The 23,450-nt window shown below is 43.2% G+C and overlaps 1 protein-coding gene across 1 annotated transcript in view; it reads right to left on the minus strand.

Moving 5' to 3' along the window:
* LOC123505379 overlaps positions 1-23,450 on the minus strand; it is a 35,452-nt gene that overhangs the window by 8,066 nt on the left and 3,936 nt on the right. The window contains exons 2-22 of the mRNA XM_045256597.1: positions 12,930-12,990; positions 12,483-12,610; positions 12,031-12,155; positions 11,660-11,822; positions 11,394-11,533; positions 11,145-11,245; positions 10,830-10,936; positions 10,548-10,711; positions 10,223-10,334; positions 8,733-9,383; positions 8,440-8,604; positions 8,068-8,298; positions 7,676-7,852; positions 6,905-7,076; positions 6,617-6,762; positions 6,401-6,468; positions 6,046-6,238; positions 1,416-1,637; positions 1,145-1,312; positions 534-695; positions 73-209 (exon numbers count right to left, since the gene is read on the minus strand). Of these exons, the coding sequence (XP_045112532.1) occupies positions 73-209; positions 534-695; positions 1,145-1,312; positions 1,416-1,637; positions 6,046-6,238; positions 6,401-6,468; positions 6,617-6,762; positions 6,905-7,076; positions 7,676-7,852; positions 8,068-8,298; positions 8,440-8,604; positions 8,733-9,383; positions 10,223-10,334; positions 10,548-10,711; positions 10,830-10,936; positions 11,145-11,245; positions 11,394-11,533; positions 11,660-11,822; positions 12,031-12,155; positions 12,483-12,610; positions 12,930-12,990 (3,593 nt within the window). The remainder of the gene's footprint in view (positions 1-72; positions 210-533; positions 696-1,144; positions 1,313-1,415; positions 1,638-6,045; positions 6,239-6,400; positions 6,469-6,616; positions 6,763-6,904; positions 7,077-7,675; positions 7,853-8,067; positions 8,299-8,439; positions 8,605-8,732; positions 9,384-10,222; positions 10,335-10,547; positions 10,712-10,829; positions 10,937-11,144; positions 11,246-11,393; positions 11,534-11,659; positions 11,823-12,030; positions 12,156-12,482; positions 12,611-12,929; positions 12,991-23,450) is intronic.

Genomic DNA, 23,450 nt, shown 5'->3' on the forward strand with positions numbered 1-23,450 from the left:
GCATGTTGTACCTGTAACAACTCAGACCTGGCAGGTGACTTTAGCGATAACAGGTCATTGTGAATAACGTACCGGAGAGACAAGTTTTCCTGTGGTGTCATTGGTGGTGAATATTGTGAACTCCTCTGAGGTGACCAGGACATTGCTGCCCAGGTCTGCCTCCAGCACCAGGGTGTATCCTGTGTCTGGCTGCAGGTCATTAATCACCACTGAAAGGAGTGAGAGTCAGCAAATTTACATGTGGCTTTTATTTCTTTGCCATCACTGGAGTGAGATGTCTGTGTGAGTTAGCTCATTTGTCATAAGAAAAGTGATAGAATAGAGTGTCATGCTGAATCTTACAAAACATTGTCATTAGTATTGGTGTTTATAATGAGTTGAAAGAAACATTAATTAAACAACATATTCACTGGTATGTTAGAGAGAGAGAGAGAGAGAGAGAGAGAGAGAGAGAGAGAGAGAGAGAGAGAGAGAGAGAGAGAGAGAGAGAGAGAGAGAGAGAGAGAGAGACTGACTCTGACTGACTGACTGACCTGGCTGTGAAGTGGCAGCCATCCACCTGAGGGTGCGCTCATCTGTCTTCTTATATGTGACAGAGATCTGCTGTGTTATCCAGCCAGAAGCGCTGGCATCCCATGTCACTGACGCTGAAGTGGGCCCCACCTCCGTGTTGATATTGACAAAGGGTTGTGCAACTGGTGATCAAACTAATGTTAGGAACTACCACTACCATCACTATTATTGTTGCTATCAGTTCTACCACACCACCACCACCACCACCACCACTGCTAACATTAGTGGCACCACACCACCATCATTACTACTATCATTACCATCGTTGCCACCCTATCACCAGCATTACTGCCACTGTTACCTTCAGTAAGTGTCAACACACCAATGCTACACTGCTACAAAAGCCATCCCATCAGCTGCAGCCTTCACTGCCACCACAACCACATCACCTTCCACACTACTGCTTTGTTCTTGGTTAAAATCCCGAAAAGCTGATATCTAATGAGGAGAGCATTTTTTTTTTTAATTGAACAGTAAGGCTAATGAGTTTGTATAGAGTTTCTGTGTGCTTCATAGTTTCTGGCCTTCCTCACTCCCTCCCTTTATACAGGCGATGAACTTATGATCTCACCAAAAGCTGTGTAGCTGCAGGCAGCAAGATGGACTATGTTGCAGTCCTCTTGCACCACTCCTCGTGCCTCTCGAGACACAACCAAGCAGTCTGAGGATTCCTGAGACTGGTTGGTCCTTACTTCAATCCACTGTATGTTATTTAGTGTTATTCCCAGAAGTGAGTCTCCTGTCAGGATAAAGTAAGAGTGAGATTTGTACATTTTAGTGGGTTGCCAAGGAAGAGTGGCTAGAATGTAGTAGTATTTGGTCATTTTGTTATGTGGACACACCTGCAGCTCTGATTCTGGTGGATGAAGGCTGCACCCACAGGTCATCACCAACATCCATGGCCATTTGTAACACTTGCCGTAGCTCTCTGGGCAAGTTGATAGTGGTCATGGATGCTCCCTGCTGCTGGCAGTCCCTCACAGCCTGCTCAGTGTTTGCTGGTGTCTCCGTGGTCACAAAGCATGACACATCAAGTTGACAACCCTCACATGCACATGGAGGGTCTGTCAACACACCCAAACACATACTATTTACAATCCACTCTCTTGTATAGTCAGTCCATCTACTACTTGACATTTCTACACACACACACACACACACACACACACACACGCGTAGTGTAGTGGTTAGCATGCTCGATTCACAATCGAGAGGGGCGAGTTTGAGTCCTGGGAAGCAACGAGGCAAATGGGCAAGCCTCTTAATTTGTGACCCCTGTTCACCTAGCAGTAAATAGGTACGGGATGTAACTCGAGGGGTTGTGGCCTCGCTTTCCTGGTGTGTGGAGTGTGTGTTGTGGTCTCAGTCCTACCCGAAGATCGGTCTATGAGCTCTGAGCTCGCTCCATAATGGGGAAGACTGGCTGGGTGACCAGCAGATGACCAAGGTGAATTACACACACACACACACACACACACACACACACACACACACACACACACACACACACACACACACATCACGTAGTGTAGTGGTTAGTACGCTCGACTCACAATCGAGAGAGCCGGGTTCGAGTCCCGGCAAGTGGCGAGGCATGTGGGCAAGCCTCTTAATGTGTGGCACCTGTTCACCTAGTAGTAAATAGGTACGAGATGTAACTCGAGGGGTTGTGGCCTCGCTTTCCCGGTGTGTTGTGTGTTGATGTGGTCTCAGTCCTACCCGAAAATCGGTCTATGAGCTCTGAGCTCCCTGGGTGACCAGCAGGCGACCGAGGTGAATTACACACACACACACACACACACACACACACACACACACACACACACACACACACACACACACACACACACACACACGACATGGAAAAAAGCTAATACTAAAGGACATCTGTCTAAATGACGTGAGAAAATACAGTTTCCCGCATCGTAGCATTGATAAGTGGAATAAACTGAGCAGTCATGTCGTTGACGTGGTGTGTGTCAATCAGATGAAAGAGAGATATGACAGGAATGGACAAGGAGACAGACACAGAGAGCTTAGCTCGGGCCCTGTAATACACAAATAGGTAAATACAAATAGGTAAATACACACACACACACACATCGCATAGTAAAAAACTGAGGAAGGGAAGATGTCTGAGAGATGTTAAAAAATATAGTTTCCCGCAAAGATGTGTTGAGACTTGGAACAGTTTGAGTGAGGAAGTGGTGTCAGCAAAGAGTGTGCATAGCTTTAAAGAAAAATTGGGTAAGTGTAGATATGGAGACGGGGCCACACGAGCGTAAAGCCCAGGCCCTGTAAAACTATAACTAGGTAAATACACACATATGAGGAGAGACTAAAGGCTATGGATCTACCAACCCTGGAACAGAGAAGAGAGAGAGAGGATCTGATACAAGTTTATAAATTGATCAACGGAATGGACCAATTGGATAATGAGAAACTGATCCTGAGAGAAGAATATGACATTCGAAGCACAAGATCGCATAGTAAAAAGCTGAGGAAGGGAAGATGTCTGAGAGATGTTAAAAAATATAGTTTCCTGCAAAGATGTGTTGAGACTTGGAACAGTTTGAGTGAGGAAGTGATGTCAGCAACAAGTGTGCATAGTTTTAAAGAAAAATTGGATAAGTGTAGATATGGAGACGGGGCCACACGAGCATAAAGCCCAGGCCCTGTAAAACTACAACTAGGTAAATACAACTAGGTAAATACACACACACACACACACACACACTGTGCAGAGTTATAAAGCAAAAAGAGGATTGTGAAATACTGCAGGAAGACCTAAATAAGATCTGGGAATGGAGTAAAAAGTGGGAAATGGAATTCAATGTGGACAAAAGCCATGTCATGGAAATGGGAAAGAGTGAAAGACGACCCATGGGAATCTATAAGATGGGAGATGGATTAAAACTGGAGAAAGTAAAAAAGGAAAAGGACTTAGGAGTGACGATGGAAAAGAAACAATCAACCAGCAAGCCATATTGATAGAATTTTCAGAGAGACATAATTTGCTAAGGAATATTGGAGTAGCATTTCACTACATGGACAATGAAATGATGAAGAAATTGATAAGTACTAAAATAAGACCCAGATTGGAATATACAGGAGTAGTGTGGACCCCTCTTAAAAAGAAACACATAAGGAAGTTGGAGAGACTACAAAAAATGGCTACAAGAATGGTTCCAGAATTTGAAGGGATGACATATGAGGAGAGACTAAAAGCTATGGATCTACCAACCCTGGAACAGAGAAGGGAGAGATGGGATCAGATGCAAGTTTATAAATTGATCAATGGAAAGGACCAAGTGGATAATGAGAAACTGATCCTGAGAGAAGAATATGACATTCGAAGCACAAGATCGCACAGTAAAAAGATGAGAAAGGGAAGATGTCTGAGAGATGTAAAAAAAGTATAGTTTCCCATAAAGATATGTTGAGACGTGGAACAGTGTGAGTGAAGAATGGTGTCAGCAATGAGTGTGCATAGTTTTAAAGAAAAATTGGATAAGTGTAGATATGGAGACGGGGCCACACGAGCATAAAGCCCAGGCCATGTAAAACTACAACTAGGTAAATACACACACACACACACACACACACACACACACACACACACACACACACACACACAAAAAAAAAAAAAAAAAAAAAAAAAGGAAATAATTGAAAAAATAATTAAAGAAGGGAAGACATACCAAACAGAAAAGGAAATGTGTGAAATAATGAATGAGAGCTTCAAAACAGTGTTCACTGCAGAAGATAATTTCACAGAACCTAATAGGACATGGGATTGCCAGGGATTACAGGAGATTGCAGTGCATAAAGAGGATATTGGAAGATTATTGGATAAGTTGGATGTCAGAAAAGCAATGATGCCAGATGGTGTATCAGGCTGGGTGTTAAAAGAATATAAAGAGTAACTACTGGATCAAATTTGGGAAATAATTACAAGTTCAATAAATGAAGGGAAAGTTCCACTAGAATGGAAGAGAGCCAACATAATACCAATATTTAAAGGAGGAAAGGCAACTGAACCACTAAACTACAGACCAGTGTCACTTACAAGTGTCTTGGGAAGTTATGTGAAATAATTATCAAAGAAAATGGGTTAAATTTCTAGAAGAGGAGCAAGTCATATCGAACAGACAATTTGGGTTCAGGACAGGGCGGTCATGTGTATCAAACTTATTAAGCTTCTACTCGAGAGTTATTGCAGGACTTGAAAACAGAGATGGATGGGTAGACACAGTATACCTGGATATTAAAAAGGCTTTTGATAAAGTCTCTCATGGAGAGACTAGAACTAGAGAATATAGGAGGACTGCGGGAAACTTTGCTAGAATAGACAAGAGATTATTTGAAAGATAGGGAAATGAGAACTGTGATCAGAGATACATACTCAACTTGGAGTACAGTAACTAGTGGAGTGCCACGAGATTTATGTAAATGACATTCACATTGGGATAAACAGTTAAATAAATTTATTTGTTTTGATGATGCAAAGCTGCTAAGAGTTATCAAAACCAGAAAGGATTGTCTGCAGTTGCAGGAAGATATAAACAAGATCTGAGTGGAGCAGGAAGTGGAAATTGGAGTTTAATGCCAAGAAATATCACATAATGGAACTAGGAAAGAGTAACAGAAGACCGTTATGGAACTATTTGATGGGAGAGGAACAAATAATGAAGACTAAAGAGGAAAAAGATCTGAGCCCTGAAAAACACATAAGCAAGATATTTGGACTATCGTATAAAATGTTGACAAATATAAGAGAGGCATTTCATTACATGGACAAAGATATGATGAAAAAAATCATCACAAGCATGATATGTCCAAGGCTGGAATATGCAGCAGTGATATGGTCTCTGAGCTCTAAAAAGGATATAAGAAAATTGGAAAGGATACAAAAGATTGCTACAAAAATGGTGCCGGAATTAAAGGACCTCACATATGAAGAACGACTGAAGGAAATGGGACTGCCAACCTTACAAGATAGAAGAGAACATGGGGACCTAATAACAATGTAGTATAAGATAGTCAATGATACTGAAAAGCTAGACAAAGAAGACCTGGTGCTGTTGACAGAAGAAGATGGAAGGACAAGAGGACATGAAAGAAAGATCAGGATGAGGCAGTGTGTGAAGGATATTGGAAAATACAGTTTCCACACAGAACGGTGAAAAAATGGAATGCATTGGATAATGAAGTTGTTACTGCACATAATGTGCATAACTTTAAGGAAAAATTAGATAAATAGAGATATGGAGACCGGATACTATGGGCCCCGCTCGAACCCTGTACAATACCACTAGGTAAATATAACTAGGTAAATACACACACACATACCGAGGGTCTGTTGAAACACTCAAACAAATACCTTTTCCCTAATGGTTTTTTTTATATACTAGCAATCTTCTCTCTCTCTCTCTCTCCTTTCATCACCTAATTAAATTTCTAGTCACTCACATGCCAGCAGTGTGAGTGCCTCCCTGCGTCGCAAAGGTTGCACCTCCCGCACACTAACAGTATAGTTGACACCCAGCTGGATGCCACCAAAGCGTACACCCGAGGCAGGCACTCTCCTCTGTGCCACCACAGCATAAGGGTTGGTGATGGCCAGTCTCACACTGATTTCTTCTTCACCACTAAATTCTGACACCTGCAGAATAAATATGCATGTAGCTATGTATGTACTACTTCTCTGGAAGCCCAAGAAATACTCTTGCTTTTATGCTTTTTTGTAATTTTAAATCTTCAATTTTGCACCATTAAATGCTGCAGATGAGATGCTTTGTGTCCTGCCACCACCCCAGCCATTTACCTTTAGGGCATACATTATATTGACGAATCCCGCGCTGTCCACCCTCACCAGCAAGGGATTCTCTGGAACTGGAAATTAGTCATTACTAGATTAGGGATTTTCAATGCGGCAGTATGTAAAAATATGTAAATAATTTATGCATTAGAAAAATAAGTGTAGAAATCTTTTATCCTTCTTTTCCCTCTCCCTTTTATTCCCTCTGATTTGCCTGCATACAAGTGCGGATGTAGGTGATGGCTGCTCCGCTGGTATAGTTGAGCTGCATAAAGGAAGGTGCCACAGTAACTTGGTATTCGGTGAAAGGCTCCAAGTCATCCTGCTGATGCTCTCTTGCCTCTGCATCGAGGTCGGATGTCAGGCATCTGTAAGATGATGTAGTGGTGAGATTTATATTGGGAAATTTGATTGAAAGACCTGGCTTTACGAAGTATTAGATGCAAGAGTGGATGAAGTTTTCCAATAGCTAAAGCACAGTTGTTTGTACGTAATGATGACTGAACTTACGTGTCAGAAGCATTTCCGGAATCTGTGACGACATTCTCAAGGTTCCTAAAGGGACAATAGGAGATCTGGAAAGAAGTGGGCGTCCAAAAGTTGGGTTCATAGGTCCATGTGACCCCTGCCTGGGTGGTGTTGGCTGTGGCCTGCTCCAGCAATGCCACTCTCCCCATCAGACCTTTGCCGAGGAAGGGAAAGTGAGATGCAGGCGACATGGATAGCTTTTTTTTTTTTATATTTTTTGGGTGTGTATTTGAATATTTGTGTGTATTTTACCTAAGCAGTTGTATTTATCTAGTTATATATTACAGGGTTCAAGCAGGGCTCATAGTGTGTGTGTGTGTGTGTGTGTGTGTGTGTGTGTGTGTGTGTGTGTGTGTGTGTGTGTGTGTGTGTGTAATTCACTACGGTCGTCTGCTGGTCACCCAGCCAGCCTTCCCCATTATGGCATAAGCTCAGAGCTCATAGACCGATCTTCGGGTAGCACTGAGACCACTCCACACACCAGGGAACCAAGGCCACAACCCCTCGAGTTACATCCCGTACATATTTACTGCTAAGTGAACAGGGGCTACACATTAAGAGGCTTGCCCATTGCTTTGCCGCTCCCGCGTGTGTGTGTGTGTGTGTGTGCGGAGGACGGAATAGAAATATAAAATAGATAGTTGACAAGTAGAAGGACTCATCTAGGAATGTGACATTATGGAATTATGGTGCGTCAAGTAAGTTAGGCAATATGTGTGGTCTGTGTCAAGATGAAGGCAGTGCGGTGCTCACCATTTGGTCGGTACTCGCAGACTGCAGGGAGGAGGGCATCACACGCCTCCCCGATCCAGCTGTACTGGTTCATGGTCCAGGCTGCCTTGATGCAGCACGTGGTGCTGGACAACTGGCTGTCGGGATTGTACACTCTCCAGATGTCTCTCCACACCGACCCGTCACTCCATCGTGTTCCTGTTAGAGGTGAGAGGAATTTTCTTCTTGTATGTAATGAGATACATGAGAAAAAGGGACTCGGAGGAAGAGATGAGTGACACATTATTCAGTAAAAGTAAATATAATCAAGAAAGTTTGTGCAAACCATGTTTTGAAAAGTGATAAGATAAATCTCAAACCAAAGGTAAAGCTGTCACACACATGTATTCTGCTGGTACAGCAGCTAAGCCTACCTGTGTAGGTCTGGCATAGGTTCAGGCCTAGCCAAAAATTGTTGGGTTGTCGGCTGGGGTCTCTAGTTAGAGATCTCATCAGCAAAGCTTCCTCTTCCCTTGTGGACAAGGAAACTAAGTTACCATCTCCTCTCCTGCACCTCGCCTCTTGTTGTGCCCATCCTGCACGGCCATCAGCCAACACATGCACCACATCCTGCCCTTCCACTCGCACGATGTGGAGAGGTAAATCTGTAATGAGATTCCAAAGGACTGAGAGTAGATGTATATAATTTATATCAATTTATTGTTATAGAAGTAAGATATGATAAACAACATGCAAAAAGAAATGCATCTAGGCAATATCTATGAGGAGACATGCAATGTATGTACCTGTAAAGGTGCTCCTTGTGCCACACTCTAAGGAGATACTGCCGAAGTTGCACACGACGCTGACTGTATAGAGAGTTTGGAAGCTCAGAAGTGTCATGAACACGCGCATCACTTGCTCGCCCGGTGTGCTGCCCTCACCCTGCTGCACTGTCTCGCTCGCTTGCTCTAAAGGAGCACGGAGGAAAAAGATGCTCGCTATTAAGTAAAAAGGAAAAAATAAAACCTCTATTATCAGGCCAAAGTATTGGCAATGCTAGCCATAAGTTATTCAATAAGGTTATGAAGTATTTTACCATTGTTGTAAGTGATGTTTAGGGTGTAAGTGACGGCAGTAACAACTGTGCCTGTCGGGGGCGGCAGTGTAGGGGCATCAGTTGTGGGGGATGGAGATCCTGGCGCCAGGAGCGGGATGTCAGGCACCAGTGACGGTGTTTGCTGTGGTAAGGTTGTGGGTTGACGCGTTGGGGGTGTGAATACTGCCTCTGAAGGCGAAACATTGTCCGTCAAAGAGGGAACGTCAGTCGCAGCACTTCCATTGTTGTTTGCACCTTCCGGTGTCTGGGTGGCTTGAGTTGTTGCTGTTCTGTCTGTGGCTTGGGAAATGCTTGTGATGGAGGTGGTGTCTGTGGCTTGGGGAATACTGGTGGTTGTAGTGGTGGTATCTGCGGCTTGGAGGACACCTGCAGTGGTGTCTGTGGCTTGAGGAACATCTTTGGTCTGGCTGGACTGTGTGGTTTGAATCACTTGTGTAGTTTGCGTGGGTTGTGGCACAGCAGCCATCGTAGGCTGTGCTGCGCTCTCTGATGTCATATCACACACCTGGGCTGACAGCCAGGTGAGCTTCAGTGTACCATTCCACAGCACGTCAGCGGACAAACTCACGTCAGCGAGGAAGGCGCCATAACCTGTAGTTTGTGTTGCTCCTTCCACATTTTCCCATGAAACTGTTTAAAAAGTGAAGGGATAAATAAATGAACACACACACACACACACACACACACACACACACACACACAATTGTTGCCATTGTTATTATTATTATTATTATTATTATTGTTATTATTATTATTATTATTATTATTATCATCACTATTACCGATTTCTTCATGTTGATAAAGTATCCTTATCTATTGGTATTGTATACACTTGTATACTTGTACAAATATATATGCAATAGTTATACAAGACACAATAAGAAATGTTAAGACGTATGTAAGGTAGTAGCATTTGTTGATAAAACTCTGGTAACAATCACAAACTATCTATTGAATATGTCCGTCATGGAGCCTTGGCTCGACGGACCGTAGCTATGTTCATAATTTATTTTTTTAAGTTGTACAATTGTATTATTTATAGCAATAAACTGTTACTTACTTACTTACACACACACACACACACACACACACACACACACACACACACACACACACACACACACACACACACACACACACACACACACACACACACACACTGCGTAGTGTAGTGGTTAGCACGCTCAGCTCACAACCGAGAGGGCCCGGGTTCGAGTCCCGGGAAGCGGCGAGGCAAAAGGGCAAGCCTTTTAATGTGTAGCCCCTGTTCATCTAGCAGTAAATAGGTACGTGATGTAACTGGAGGGGTTGTGGCCTCGCTTTCCCGGTGTGCGGAGTGTGTTGTGGTCTCAGTCCTACCCGAAGATCGGTCTATGAGCTCTGAGCTCGCTCCGTAATGGGGAAGGCTGGTTGGGTGACCAGCAGACGTCCGTGGTGAATTACACCTGTTCTGTAATTATGCAACTTACTTGTGTGTAAATCGTAAAAAAATTCTGCCAGTTTTTGTGAATCTGACATGGGACAGAAGCTGACAGTGTAGGAGTTGCCGGCTGTCACTCCAGTCACGCGGCCACTCACGTCCTGTTCAATGGGTATTTGTAATTATTATTATTATTATTATTATTATTATTATTATTATTATTGTTACTGTTATCAATATTATTATTTTATTTTTATGATTATTTTTATCATCATCATCACCACCACCACCACCACCACCTCAAATGACTGTTACTACGAAAGTCTATTAGCATAGTGTGAATGCAATAGTTGTGAGTTGTGACAGTGCATCACCTGGCTGGTGAGGCTCCGCTGGTCAATCTGCGTGCCATCCCGTGAAAGCAACAGAAGATCGAGTCGGCGGGTCACCCAGCCCCGGGTGTCCATGACCCACGTGAGTTCCACCTCGCCGTCTCGCGCCACACAAGCACGTGCCACAGTCGGTCTCCGGAACAGCACTAGTGCGTTTCAGGAAGAGAGAGCTGAGTTAGCAACAGTTAATTAGTTGGTCAACAATACGAGTTGTGAATAGAAGTTAATATATATTCAGCAACATAGTCTCGCTTGTATGCTCACCCTCATCCTCAATGCACGTGTCGCAGGAATCGAGGACGGCGGTGAGGGAGGCAGCGCCACACCCGATCTGGCGGCCCTGATGCACGCACACCACCGTCGCCGAGTACCTGCTCACATCACGTGGTCAACTTAGTTGTATCAGGTGAAATACGTCAAAGAAATTACCTATAATGATAAATATCAGTGCACGCATTGAAACTGTGTTGGACTGAATGGTGTGCTTGCGGTTCCGGGACATATTTTGTTAATGATTACGAATAGTGACATAATTGTATGGGCGTCTTCCTATGTACAAAAAGAAGGAAAAATAGTTACGTGGCACCCCACAACGGCAACGGCAACACGTAGCGCAAAGCCTTCACATTCGCCTCCCACGCCATGTCCGGCTCTCCGCCTCCGGTCCTCGATACGCTCACCTACAGGAGGTGTCAAGGAAAGAGAACGAGGGTTAGACTTTCTTAATGGATGGGATGGCATGAGAATGATACAAACATGAACTATGCGTAAGGAAATGATAACGAAGTCCTTCTTTATCTGTCCGGTAAAAGATAAAATAACACTGACCTGATAGTCAGTTGTGGTGAGGGTGAAGGGCGCAAGGGAACCATCCACTTGTGGCAGCTGTACCACCGGCGGTCGCCACGACATAACCACCCACCCACTTCTCTCTGCGGTCAGTCCTACCCCACTGTCGGGCTCCATGTCTGGGGAGGATAGGCAGAAATTGATAAAGCTGAATGCAAGAGAAAGATCTAATGCGACATCGTCATTGGCTACATTGTTTCATTATTTCCTGTATGGACGCCAGTCCATACAGTCCATACTTATACCTGTTGGACATCCAAGTATCTCCAGGCGAAGGCATTTGGTGTCATTGCCGATGGAGAGGACATCAGTCCTGAACTGCAGACGGAGATACCGCGCCAGGACCAGAGACTCCAGTGGATGCACCTGAGTAACTTCCGCCTCCTCATATTCATCCCTGGCAAAGAACTGCAACGAGGGATAAACATATCAGGGCGTCCAGGGTGAAGCAGCGAGAACGCTGCACTTACACAGATAAATATCCTACTCATGAGAAACATATTGATGTATTAAATCATATTATATGATTGTAATCAAACGTTTCATGATGATAAAGACATTGGTAAAAGAAAAAGCTTGTTGATTCAAGCCTTTTAAGTCAGCGTCACAGGATTACGTTGTCTCCGCAGCAGATGCCCCAAGGGCCCGTGGCGTCCACTGTGCTGTTCAGAATCCAGAACCCAATGGCGTAATGGTAGGTGATAGGGTAGAGGGAGGCGGGCGGCCCTTGCACCATCACTCCTGTCACCAATAACCACTTGTTCACACTCAGCGAAGTAATAAATTGCTTACATATATATATATATATATATATATATATATTTCATTATTATTTTTTTTCCATGTCAGACTTCCTCATTGGAATTGTTGCGGTTGTTGGTCTGGAGGAATTGGTGTAAGCACTATCCGTGTACTGTATACATTTATTATCATGGAGAGAAATGTTGCAACTAACGTGAACAGCATGACCTTCGTTGCTTAAGTCTTGGTATTCTTTTAAAAGTAAAGAGTTTAGACTGGAGAATATTATTTGCATAGATCAAGTGAATACATGATATGGTGCCTCACCTGACACCAGCCTCGTCGTGCCCAGGTCCACGGTGAGGGTTATGACGGCGCCACCGCTCACAGTGAAACACCACGCTGCATCACCACCTAGCCGCACCCTCTCGGGGAAGCTGCCCGCCACTGAGGAGCTATAGAAACCATTCTTTCTTGCCGTCATTTATAATTTAAAGTTTTCTATTCACAACTAACTGAATTTCTATCTTGTGAAGTGGCGGCTGTGGTGTAATTTAGCGTGTGAGGATGGTGACGGTGCCTCTGAAGTGTCGGTGAGATGTGAAGATAGTGACACTGGTGATGAGTTGTGTGGCGTGACTGAAGTATGAGGATGGCGACAGTGTGGATGTGATAGGATATGGGTGATGTACCGATATTTGTGCCATGTGTATGTACTATGTACGTATGTATGTGTGATGAGAGAGAGAGAGAGAGAGAGAGAGAGAGACTTACGTGATGTTGGCGTCAGGGATAGTGCCGTCCTGGAGGCCCACGGGCGTGTCACATCTGTTGGCTGATAGGAAGCAACACTTTACTGAGAGGGAAAGGATGACCTAAAGTTGAGAAAAACGAGCAAACCACACAGTTCCTTCTCTTCTCTTAGGCAGTGTTATTAAATGAAGTCTGTTGATAGAAAGAAGCAACCTCGCCACAGATATAGGAGACACAACCGGCGCCGCTGCTGCTGCTGCTAGTTTATAATGGCTTGGACTTGGTACTGGGGCAGATAATATTCAGAGGAAAACACTTTGGCCATGTACAAATAGGCCTCAGAACGTTTGTTACTCGAGGCACTTGATGTAAGTACACACCATTTGGTCCCAAAAATGTCTTTAGAGTAGACCATGGCAGTGATTGTCAATGTGTGCTTCGCGACCATCCCCTGAGTGCGCCGCGTAATTTTTATGGATACGTATGCATGCACCAGCTCTACTCCGATATATATTAGAAGTGCGCCACTAAGCAATAAAGTTCAAGAACCTCTGTTTTAGGCAGCATGTGGATCCGACACGCACTGTATGATATAATGTTTATCAAACCATCCATCTACTTTTTCAACCATATCCATCCATTCACTTAATTAACCACCCTAAAACCTATATTTACCCATCTATCTATCCAACCACTGACTTCCATTGATGCATCCATTCATCCACACATCCACTCACCCAATTACCATCTATCCGCCGACCAACTTGTGTCAAACAGTAGCCAAATTTAGCCTACAAATCGCAAAATGATCATAACAACCTACGTCCTTCGTTTGGTGAAGCAGCTATAGCCGCTTCCAGTCCTTTATGGGCTAGAGAGAACTCCAAAGATGAGCTCACCCAATGATCCAATAAGTCATGATCGATTTAGCAATACCTCGCTTCTTCCCTGCCACTGCACGAACGCCTCAACATCAGGTCATTTTTGGACTTCTTCAAGACTGCCCAATCACTACACAGCACGAGAGGAAGCAACACATACTGTAGTCATGTGGACTTGAATCAACAAATTTAATGGGATGTAATGGCTGGCTGTATAATTAGGTACGCTGGAAACCTTGTTCTTTTAGTCAAGCAGGAACGAGGAACTAAAATTGTAAACACTGTATACACACACACACACACACACACACACACACACACACACACACAGAGAGAGAGAGAGAGAGAGAGAGAGAGAGAGAGAGAGAGAGAGAGAGAGATTATTAATAGTGACAAGGGTGGCTTTTGTCGCGTGTATATTGACGGTGATTTCCCTTACTTTGTGTGTGTGTGTGTGTGTGTGTGTGTGTGTGTGTGTGTTGTGGGGTGATGGTGGACATTTGGCTACAGTATTACCACCGCCACTACTAGTGTTTTGATTCGCTTTGATGCAGTGGGTTCATTACCTGATTCATTTAGTCTTCCTTACTGCCTCTCCTCGTGAAAAGAGCTCTTAAGTTAGTGTCCTCTCTCTCTCTCTCTCTCTCTCTCTCTCTCTCTCTCTCTCTCTCTCTCTCTCTCTCTCTCGTCTTGTATTCGTAACACATTCTGCACATGGTACTTAATCGTGTACATTTTATATAGTCATAACTCTGTACAGTGATACAGTGCTGCTTTAGTTCAATTCAAATATTAAGGACACACGTTATTCAACACATGCTTACATATTGCAGCAAAACCGCTCATAATTTCCTCTTTGATCAGTTGTAATTCTTAACTTAAGTGGTTCAGTTGTCCATTATACACGTTTATATAACTGATACTGGTGTCTGCATCTATAAGACTTAACATCATATAGTATTTCGCTAGTACTAGTTGCCATGCTAATGTTAGAATTATAATACCTTAAATAACAGTGTGTGAACCTGTGCGTTTTCTATTTCTCGATGCAAGAACGAAAAGGGGAAAAAACAGCATTATTCCCAATACTTACACTTTCCTTTACGAGTGTTCTGTCTGGTTTAACAACACCCCGCACACCACGACACACCACGAGTCCATTATCGACGCTCCCGCACTCAATACACCCCCGCCTTCCCTTCTCTCATTGCTACCCTTTTCTATCTCTCTGGTGTACCGCTTATTGAGAAACGCTTTCCCCTCTCACTACTACAATTTTCCAAGGCCACATAGACAACTAGCCGGGTTTTCAAGACAGTTTCTCCTTTTAATAAACTAGAAATCTTTCCAATTTATCACCAAAGCCATGAAAATACCCTTAAAAACACGAGCATCTTTAACTAGACCCTTTGGAAAACAGTGATGGTGAGAGAGCAATGCGTTTCAGAATATGAGCCATTCTCTCATTTCATATCCTAACTTCCCTCTCCCCACACTCAGCCCTTCTTGCTGAAAACTGCACCAATACTCACACATAAATACATGTTAACAGCGCGACAAATGGTTCGAATACAACATGTGTTACGTGGAATGTCATAAATAGAACACTCAAAGAAAGAAAGGTAAAGTGAAGCGGTTTGTGTTTGGTCACGAGATATATGGTGGTCGATACTTGACACAACCACATGTTAATTCGGCCGAGAATGGTTTACTTCGGCAGCTGTTGTTTAGCAGGCAAAATGACGGTGGTAGCGCAGTCAAAGGTGATAATGCATGGTTCCTGGAGAGAGAGAGAGAGAGAGAGAGAGAGAGAGAGAGAGAGAGAGAGAGAGATTGATATAACGGCTACACGTGGTCAGTAGTTTTCTTTTCTCGTGTCGCTGTTTATATTTTCATGTTTTTTTTTTTTTCTTATTGTTTCACGTACCACACAGTTATTGTCTTGCCGCCATCGACTTTGTAGAGACACATGACGCGTTACCTGCGAGAATAGTTGATGACAGGTAGCGTGATTACAGGTGGCTGGGTTGCTACGTCCACGCTATACTGTTTTTCTGTTACAGCCATTATCATACTTCTTTTTATAACGTTCCGACAATGAATTAGGACAGTTCTTATGTATACATGCATATTCATGCATATCAATACAGTCTATGTAATGTTGTTATGCATACTCTTGAACAGTAGCTTAGATAAAACACCTTCACCATCGGAGGACGGAGAAGGTAAATCAGCCTTCGCCGTCTGTGGATAGCATGGGGAGGATGATTCATGTAACCTTGGATTGAGTGCGACCAACGAATACAATGGTGTCTGTGTTGATCTGGCCGCTTTCTAGGTGATGGCACACTTGTTTTATCTGCTCTGAGAGCTGGCCGAGTGGTACAAGAAGCAAAGGAAAAGACTCACTGAAGGTACTGTACCATTCATTAAAGAATTAAACAAAAGGAATATCCAGAATTAATGAAGTGCCTTGAAGCTTTCCTTCAACCCTTTCAAAGCTATGACGCGTTTTCATATTCATTCTGCTTCCTGTTTGGTGATTATATACAGTTTCAGAAACTTATGTGGGGATTGAAATAGTGAAGACTCTGGCCATCAATCTTCTAACCACCATAGACCATTCTTAATGTCAATGAAATCGTCTAATCACACCCAAACCCCAGGTTAAAATGCGTCCTAGTACTAAAAGGATTAAAGGAAAGAGGAATTCAGAGGCAGGCAGGTAGTTCCAGGGATCTGATTCTGTGGTCGGATGTGAAATGATTATTAAAGGCTAGTAATTAAATCATTGCAACAACTCAATGTCATTACTCACTTTTAATATACTGTTTATTAGCGGGGCAGTTGCCATTCGTTTTCTTTCAGTGGTGGTTCTTAGAAGGTTTTGCTACATAAATGTTTCACGTGTCTTGCTAAAAGGACCTGCATTATTGATTGACAAGACTTCATTGTTTAAAATCTTATGAAGCATGATGTATGTGAGAGATGTATTGGCAAATTACCTCGTAAGTGTTTAGTTATTGGCTCTTCTTAAGGACACCCGGTATGCTCTCATTGTTGGTGGATATTGAAGTATAGGAAACGCAGGCACAGCTTTGTAGTTGCTCATGTTTGACAGTAAATTGTTTACTTGTTGGATAGTCAGTTCCTGGTGTTGATTACTGTGCATCTCAAGTATCGGTGGTCACGGTGGCTTGTGTGTCAAGGTTTTGTGACAGATACCTCGCACCTCGGGACCCAAACATCGGTTTGTCCGGCAGTAAGGCTGATGGTTATGTTGGTCTCTCTCTCTCTCTCTGTGTGTGTGTGTGTGTGTGTGTGTGTGTGTGTGTGTGTTTTGTGTGTGTGTGTGTGTGTTTTTTTTTTTGTGTGTTTCACTGTTTGATCTGCTGCAGTCTCTGACGAGACAGCCAGACGTTACCCTACGGAACGAGCTCAGAGCTCATTATTTCCGATCTTCGGATAGGCCTGAGACCAGGCACACACCACACACCGGGACAACAAGGTCACAACTCCTCGATTTACATCCCGTACCTTCTCACTGCTAGGTGAACAGGGCTACACGTGAAGGAGACACACCCAAATATCTCCACCCGGCCGGGGAATCGAACCCCGGTCCTCTGGCTTGTGAAGCCAGCGCTCTAACCACTGAGCTACCGGGCCGTGTGTGTGTGTGTGTGTGTGTGTGTGTGTGTGTGTGTGTGTGTGTGTGTGTGTGTGTGTGTGTGTGTGTGTGTGTGTGTGTGTGTGTGTGTGTGTGTGTGTGTGTGTGTGTGTGTGTGTGTTCTTTGGGGGGTGCGTATATAATCTGGACACATTATCATCAGTTGCTCAACATTACATGAAGGTTCTGATTTATTATTCATCGGGAATAAATCAATTCAGCGTGAGGGCGAGGGAAGGCGCGACAGGCCCATGGTGTGGTGTGTGTTTCATCCAGGAAGGTTCGTAGCCCATGGACTGTTAACCCTGCAGTACCGGGACACATTTTTACCTTGAGATTAGTGTATGATTAGACCTTTTTATTGGCACTAGGAAGTGTCTATGGTGGTCAGAAAATTAATGGTCACAGTCTTCACTATTTTAATCCCCACATGAGTTTTTTGAAGCTGTATAAAATCACCAAATAGTAAGAATGTGGAAACGCGTCATGGTACTGAAGGGGGTTAATGGCAGGTTGACAAGTGCCGCTTACATTGAGGAGCCTGAAACGATTTAAGAGAGCGAGAATTAAAAGTATAGACACGAAGAGGACTGCGCTACTCGACTAGTCATTTTGTTGTCAGTGGTACCTTTTGAAATCATATTTTGAAAATGCACTGATACAATTCATGAAGCTTAAGAATTCATACTGTAGTAGTCAAAGGATTGAAAAGTATTTTCAATCTTAGCTTGTATTGTGCCATTAGTAAAAAATTCTCCACTCATGTCGAAAACTACCATGACTAGTGCACATTGTTTCTCATCACGCATGTCATAATTGTCCGTCGTGCCCATATATAGATGAACGTGAAGCTCCCTCCTTGTTTTGTTCTCACACGTCATCCACTCCGTGAAGTTTTCTGGAATGTGGATTTTACATTTTACATTTATCATTATTTGTCTGGCGCCGTGTGTGACGTTCCTTCCAGGAAAAATTGCGAGGTAATGGACGGGTTGACATCCTGCTGATATTTGTGTGAACCGCTGGGCAATGGTCCAGAGTTTACCAACACAAAATTAATTGAACCCAAATATTTGATAACGTTTAGGTTGGGCTCCGAGTCACCATTGACCACTGCTTCACAGCGCAAACCTCGACATAATCCAGCGGGCGAAATTACAGACGTACCGCAACCATGCAGACCTGGGAACCAATATCTTCCTCCGGCATATTTGATCAAGAACCCAATGTACTCCCAGCAGCTATGTGGCATATTGAAGCCCTGTGTGCCTTCCCATGGAAATCGAGTTACATGATGGTGTTGTTGCTCCAGAACGTATAATATTTTGCTGGCTTTGTATAACGTTGTTGCTGCTCCTGCGAGGAATGACTCCAATGCTGTTGTTGCACGTGATCACGATTTTCATGTTTTTCAATCATAGTGAAGAAGAAACACGTAACTCAAATAGATATGTTAATTGCTCGAATATTGAAGACAGGGATTGGTGCACGAGAGCGCCGGAGGTTGATAGACGATGGAATGAAGTATTGGAAGGACAACAAACCACGTTTAATATCTCTTTTGTTGCTTAAAAGTCTTAGCACAAGCCACCCGGATTGTATTATACCGAGGAATGTGCTTCGCTTTGCCTTCAATAAACGATCCTTGATTGTGTTACTAAAATTTGGTTTGCCTTCAGTAAACTGTCCTTGATTGCCCTACTGAAGTTTGTGCTTCTCGTCGCCTCCTACAAACGATACTGGTTCGCTTTGCTGGAGTTTGTGCCTCGCGTTGCCGCCTACAAACGATCCTGGTTCGCTTTGCTGGTGTTTGTGCCTTGCGTTGCCTCCTACAAACGATCCTGGTTCGCTTTATAGGAGTTTGTGCCTCGCGTTGCCTCCCACATGCACTGTTGACTTGTTTTCGTCGGTGCTATAGTTGGTTCCGAGAAGGCGCTTCTTTGTCCTTTCCAGGTAATGTTGCGTCACGATGGAACGCGCCTGGAATGAGACCACTTTGTCGGACAAGGGTAGCGTGTGTCGGGGTGAGCTGAGCCGGATGGGACAAGGGAGGGTGGTGGGCGGATGGATGGGAGGGAGGAAGAAGGGAGGAGGAAGCTAGTACGTAAATAGATTCTGGTGGTATTAGTATTACTATTATTATTATAATTATTGTTATTATTGGTTGTTTATTGATGTTGATAATGGTGATATCCTACACGCCCCCGCTTTCCAGACCACCACCAAGTTCCGCCACATAATCAGCTCGTCTCTACCACCATACCAATCCCTCAACCCTTGGACGAGCGGCGCCTTGTTGGTGGTGGGGCCAGGTGGGGAAGGTGATTACTGTGTGGTGGGGACTGTAGTGGAGGAGCGGTGAAGATAAACGAGATGAGGGGACGGAAGGAAGGGACAGCTGGGTGAAGGGAAGAGGGGAGAGGGGAGAGGATGCGTGTAATGTGTAAAGCAGCCTATGGGAACTTTGAGCCTTGTGGGTATTGATCTTGGTGATGTATTGATTACGAAATAATGACACACACACACACACACACACACACACACACACACACACACACACACACACACACACACACACACACACACACACACACACACACACACACACACACACACACACGTAGAAGATGGCCGATGTTTTTCTTCCTTTTCTTCTTCTTCTTTTTCTTCTTTTTTTCTTCTATTTCTTCTTTTTTTCTTCTTCTTCTTCTTCTCTCTATATTTTTATTTGTTAGTATATTTTTGTTACTCATTTCTTACTGTAGTGGTGTGGGAAATAAGTTGATTAGGAGGGAATATTGTGCCTCATTTGTATCTGATTACTATAACACAGGTGTGGCCTTCCAGCTGTGGTATTAACCAGGTCACATGGAGCACATCATAGAGGAATGTCATGCCACCTCCCTCTAGCTCACTGCTCTTCACCATTTTTCTTCATCACGGCCCAAATTGATTCTATATAATCCCTTTACGATCCAGCACGTCTATTTTTTTTTCTTTTAACGTAAGAAGAGAAAACAGATCAAGGGCAACAAGAAAAAAAAAAGTCCATTCAGTTGTTCGTCACCTTACAGATTCAAAGGGTTAGCCAAAAGACAGGGATAAATGTCTTGAAATCTTCCTCGTAACCCTTTCAGTACCGTGACGCGTTTCCCTATTCATTCTGGTTACTATTTGGTGATTTTCTACAGCTTCAGAAACTCATGTGAGGGATTAGAATAGTGAATACTGTGTTCATTAATCTTCTGACCTCCATAGACTCTTCTTAATGTCAATAAAATGATCTTATCATACACAAAACTCATGGTAAAAATGTATCCCAGTATTGAAGGACTTAAACATTGAATCCATTGTAATCATTATACCTCCAGGCTGTTGGTCTGGAGTGGCGGATCCCTTCCCTATGCATCGAAGTCTGTAATGTGTGTACGGTCTAATTGGTTTGGAGGAACAAAACTTCAAAGACATAATGCATAGTAGCTTTGTGTCTTGTGGCGCCGAAGTGTTTCAGAATACGGTCCTAAACGAGATGAGGGGTGAACGCTGTGCAGTAGGCCAGAGGAATAGAGAGTAGGCTTTTCCTTTCCACTCACAATATTCAAGGAAAAATTGCCTCTACTACTTTCAAAACACAAGCTACAGTTTCCTGCCCTACGAAGTCTTAGAGGATGAAAATTTGAATGTAAAACGAGTCTCTTTCCTTTCTATTCACAGTCTACAAAGAACAATCGCCTCTACTACTTTCAAAATACAAGCTACAGGTTTCCGACCTACGAAGTCTTTGAAGATGAAAATTTAAAAATTAAATGAGTCTCCTCTCTACTTACAATTCATAAGGATGCCTTTACCACTTTCATAATAGGAGCTTCAGTATCCTGTCTTTGAGGATGAAAAATTTGTAGGTAAAACGAGTCTCCTTTCTACTCACAATTTAAAGGAACAGTCGCCTCTTTGGCGACTGTTCCTTTCAAAATACAAGCTACAGTTTCCTTTCCTACAAAATCTCAGCCGATAAAATTTTAAAAGTGAGTCGAGTCTAAGATTTTCGTTAAGTTTTTATATCTAAGTGGTCGTCATCGTCATCCCAATACAAGCAGCCTAAGTAGATACAAGACCCCAGGCAACAAATGAGAGAGAGAGAGAGAGAGAGAGAGAGAGAGAGAGAGAGAGAGAGAGAGAGAGAGAGAGAGAGAGAGAGAGAGAGAAGGGAGATGAGGAAAGTACAAGGGAGGAGGGTACAGGGCTGTTTGTAAAGGTCATCAGACGGTGGAGAGGAAAATATATTGATGGAAGAAGGGAGGGAGGGAGCATTGAGAATAGAGGGGAAGGGGATTGGAAAGGTCAGAGAGAGAGAGAGAGAGAGAGAGAGTGTATGCATGTCTTTGTTCAATTTCCCTCCACCACCAACCTCCAATCTCCCAATCTTGCTTACCTGAGTCACGTACAGACCAGTTAGTTGGAAAGTGTCCCCTCCTGGGTGTGTGCTGGTGTCCGCCCCTCCCCCCCTCTGATTCATGGGTGACCGGAGCCTTGCATTACTCACCCCGTCCATAACATCTGCCGTCTTCTCCCTCTCTCTCTCTCTCTCTCTCTCTCTCTCTCTCTCTCTCTCTCTCTCTCTCTCTCTCTCTCTCTTCCATCCATCACCTTTTCATGGCTGCCTTCCCTACATCCTTCTCTTCCCACCTTGTTTTCAATCTTGTCTCTTCACTTTTTCTATCTTTTTCTTTTTGCTTTGTTTTTTTCTTATTTTTATCAGCTTTTCTTTTCTCTCTCTCAAGAGTTTCTTTATTTTTCTTTCCTCCATCCTTTTAATGATCTATCTATTCATTCAGTTAAGTATCTATCCTTCCTTCCTTCCTTTCATCCTTCATTCCCTCCTTCCATCCTATGATCCATTTATTTATCTACCTATCCATCTATCCATCCATCCATCCATCTATTCCTTCCTTCCTTCTTCCTTCCTTCCTTCTTTCCTTCCTTCGTTCCTTCTTTCCTTCCTTCCTTCCTTCTTTCCTTCCTTCCTTCTTTCCTTTCTTTCTTTCTTTCTTTCTTTCTTTTTTCCCTCCCTCCCTCCCTCCCTTTCTTTCTTTTTTCTTTCTTCTTTCTTTCTTTCTTCCTTCCTTCCTTTATTTTCCTCCCTCCCTCCCTTATTCCTTTTCTTTTTTCCGCTGTCACTTTTTTTCAATATCTTTATATAAATTATACCTGAAATAGATCTTTAAAAAAAGTATGTAATCCGTGAATCTATTGTTACTGACATTTTATTTAATTGACTCTCTCTCTCTCTCTCTCTCTCTCTCTCTCTCACTCTCTCGTACTCAGTAATTTCAATAGTTCCTCTTTCCTCCGTCTACATTTATTTATCATACAGTGGACAGCTGCGTCGCTTGTTCATATTTTAATTAGAGACGCGGGAGTAATCTAGACGTACAACATTATTCGCGAAATGATTACTCCTACTTGCAATATGTATCGGTGAAGCGGGCTATTCGTGGAATGCATAAATAGTTGTTACTCCTTACTTCTATACATAAATAAGCATATATAATTGGTTGTGTACGAGTAAACATTCACACAAGTCAAGGCTGATGGGAGGCAGACATGCATGCGTGTGGTGGTCCTGTGTCGGTCAGAACTAGTACGTGGCTCTTCATGGCTATTTTTTTTTTCATGTTTTTTTTATGTATATGCTTACATACATATATACGGACATACAGACATACAGCAGACAAATATACATACATACACGTCTGGACTGAATGGTATGTGTGTGTGTGTGTGTGTGTGTGTGTGTATTCCCTCATCTCCTCTGTCTTCTTTTTTTATATTATTTCTTTTTTTTTTTTTTAGTCATTTCCTTTCATATACACTTCTGCTCCTATTCATTTTCTGATCTTAAGTTAAGATTAGTGAACACAAACACCTCACCAACACCACCACCACCACCACCACCACGACCCCAAAAACCTCAATATCACCCACCACACTTCT

The sequence above is a fragment of the Portunus trituberculatus genome, chromosome 18, assembly GCF_017591435.1.
Source record: "Portunus trituberculatus isolate SZX2019 chromosome 18, ASM1759143v1, whole genome shotgun sequence".
Taxonomy (NCBI): Eukaryota; Metazoa; Arthropoda; class Malacostraca; order Decapoda; family Portunidae; genus Portunus; species Portunus trituberculatus.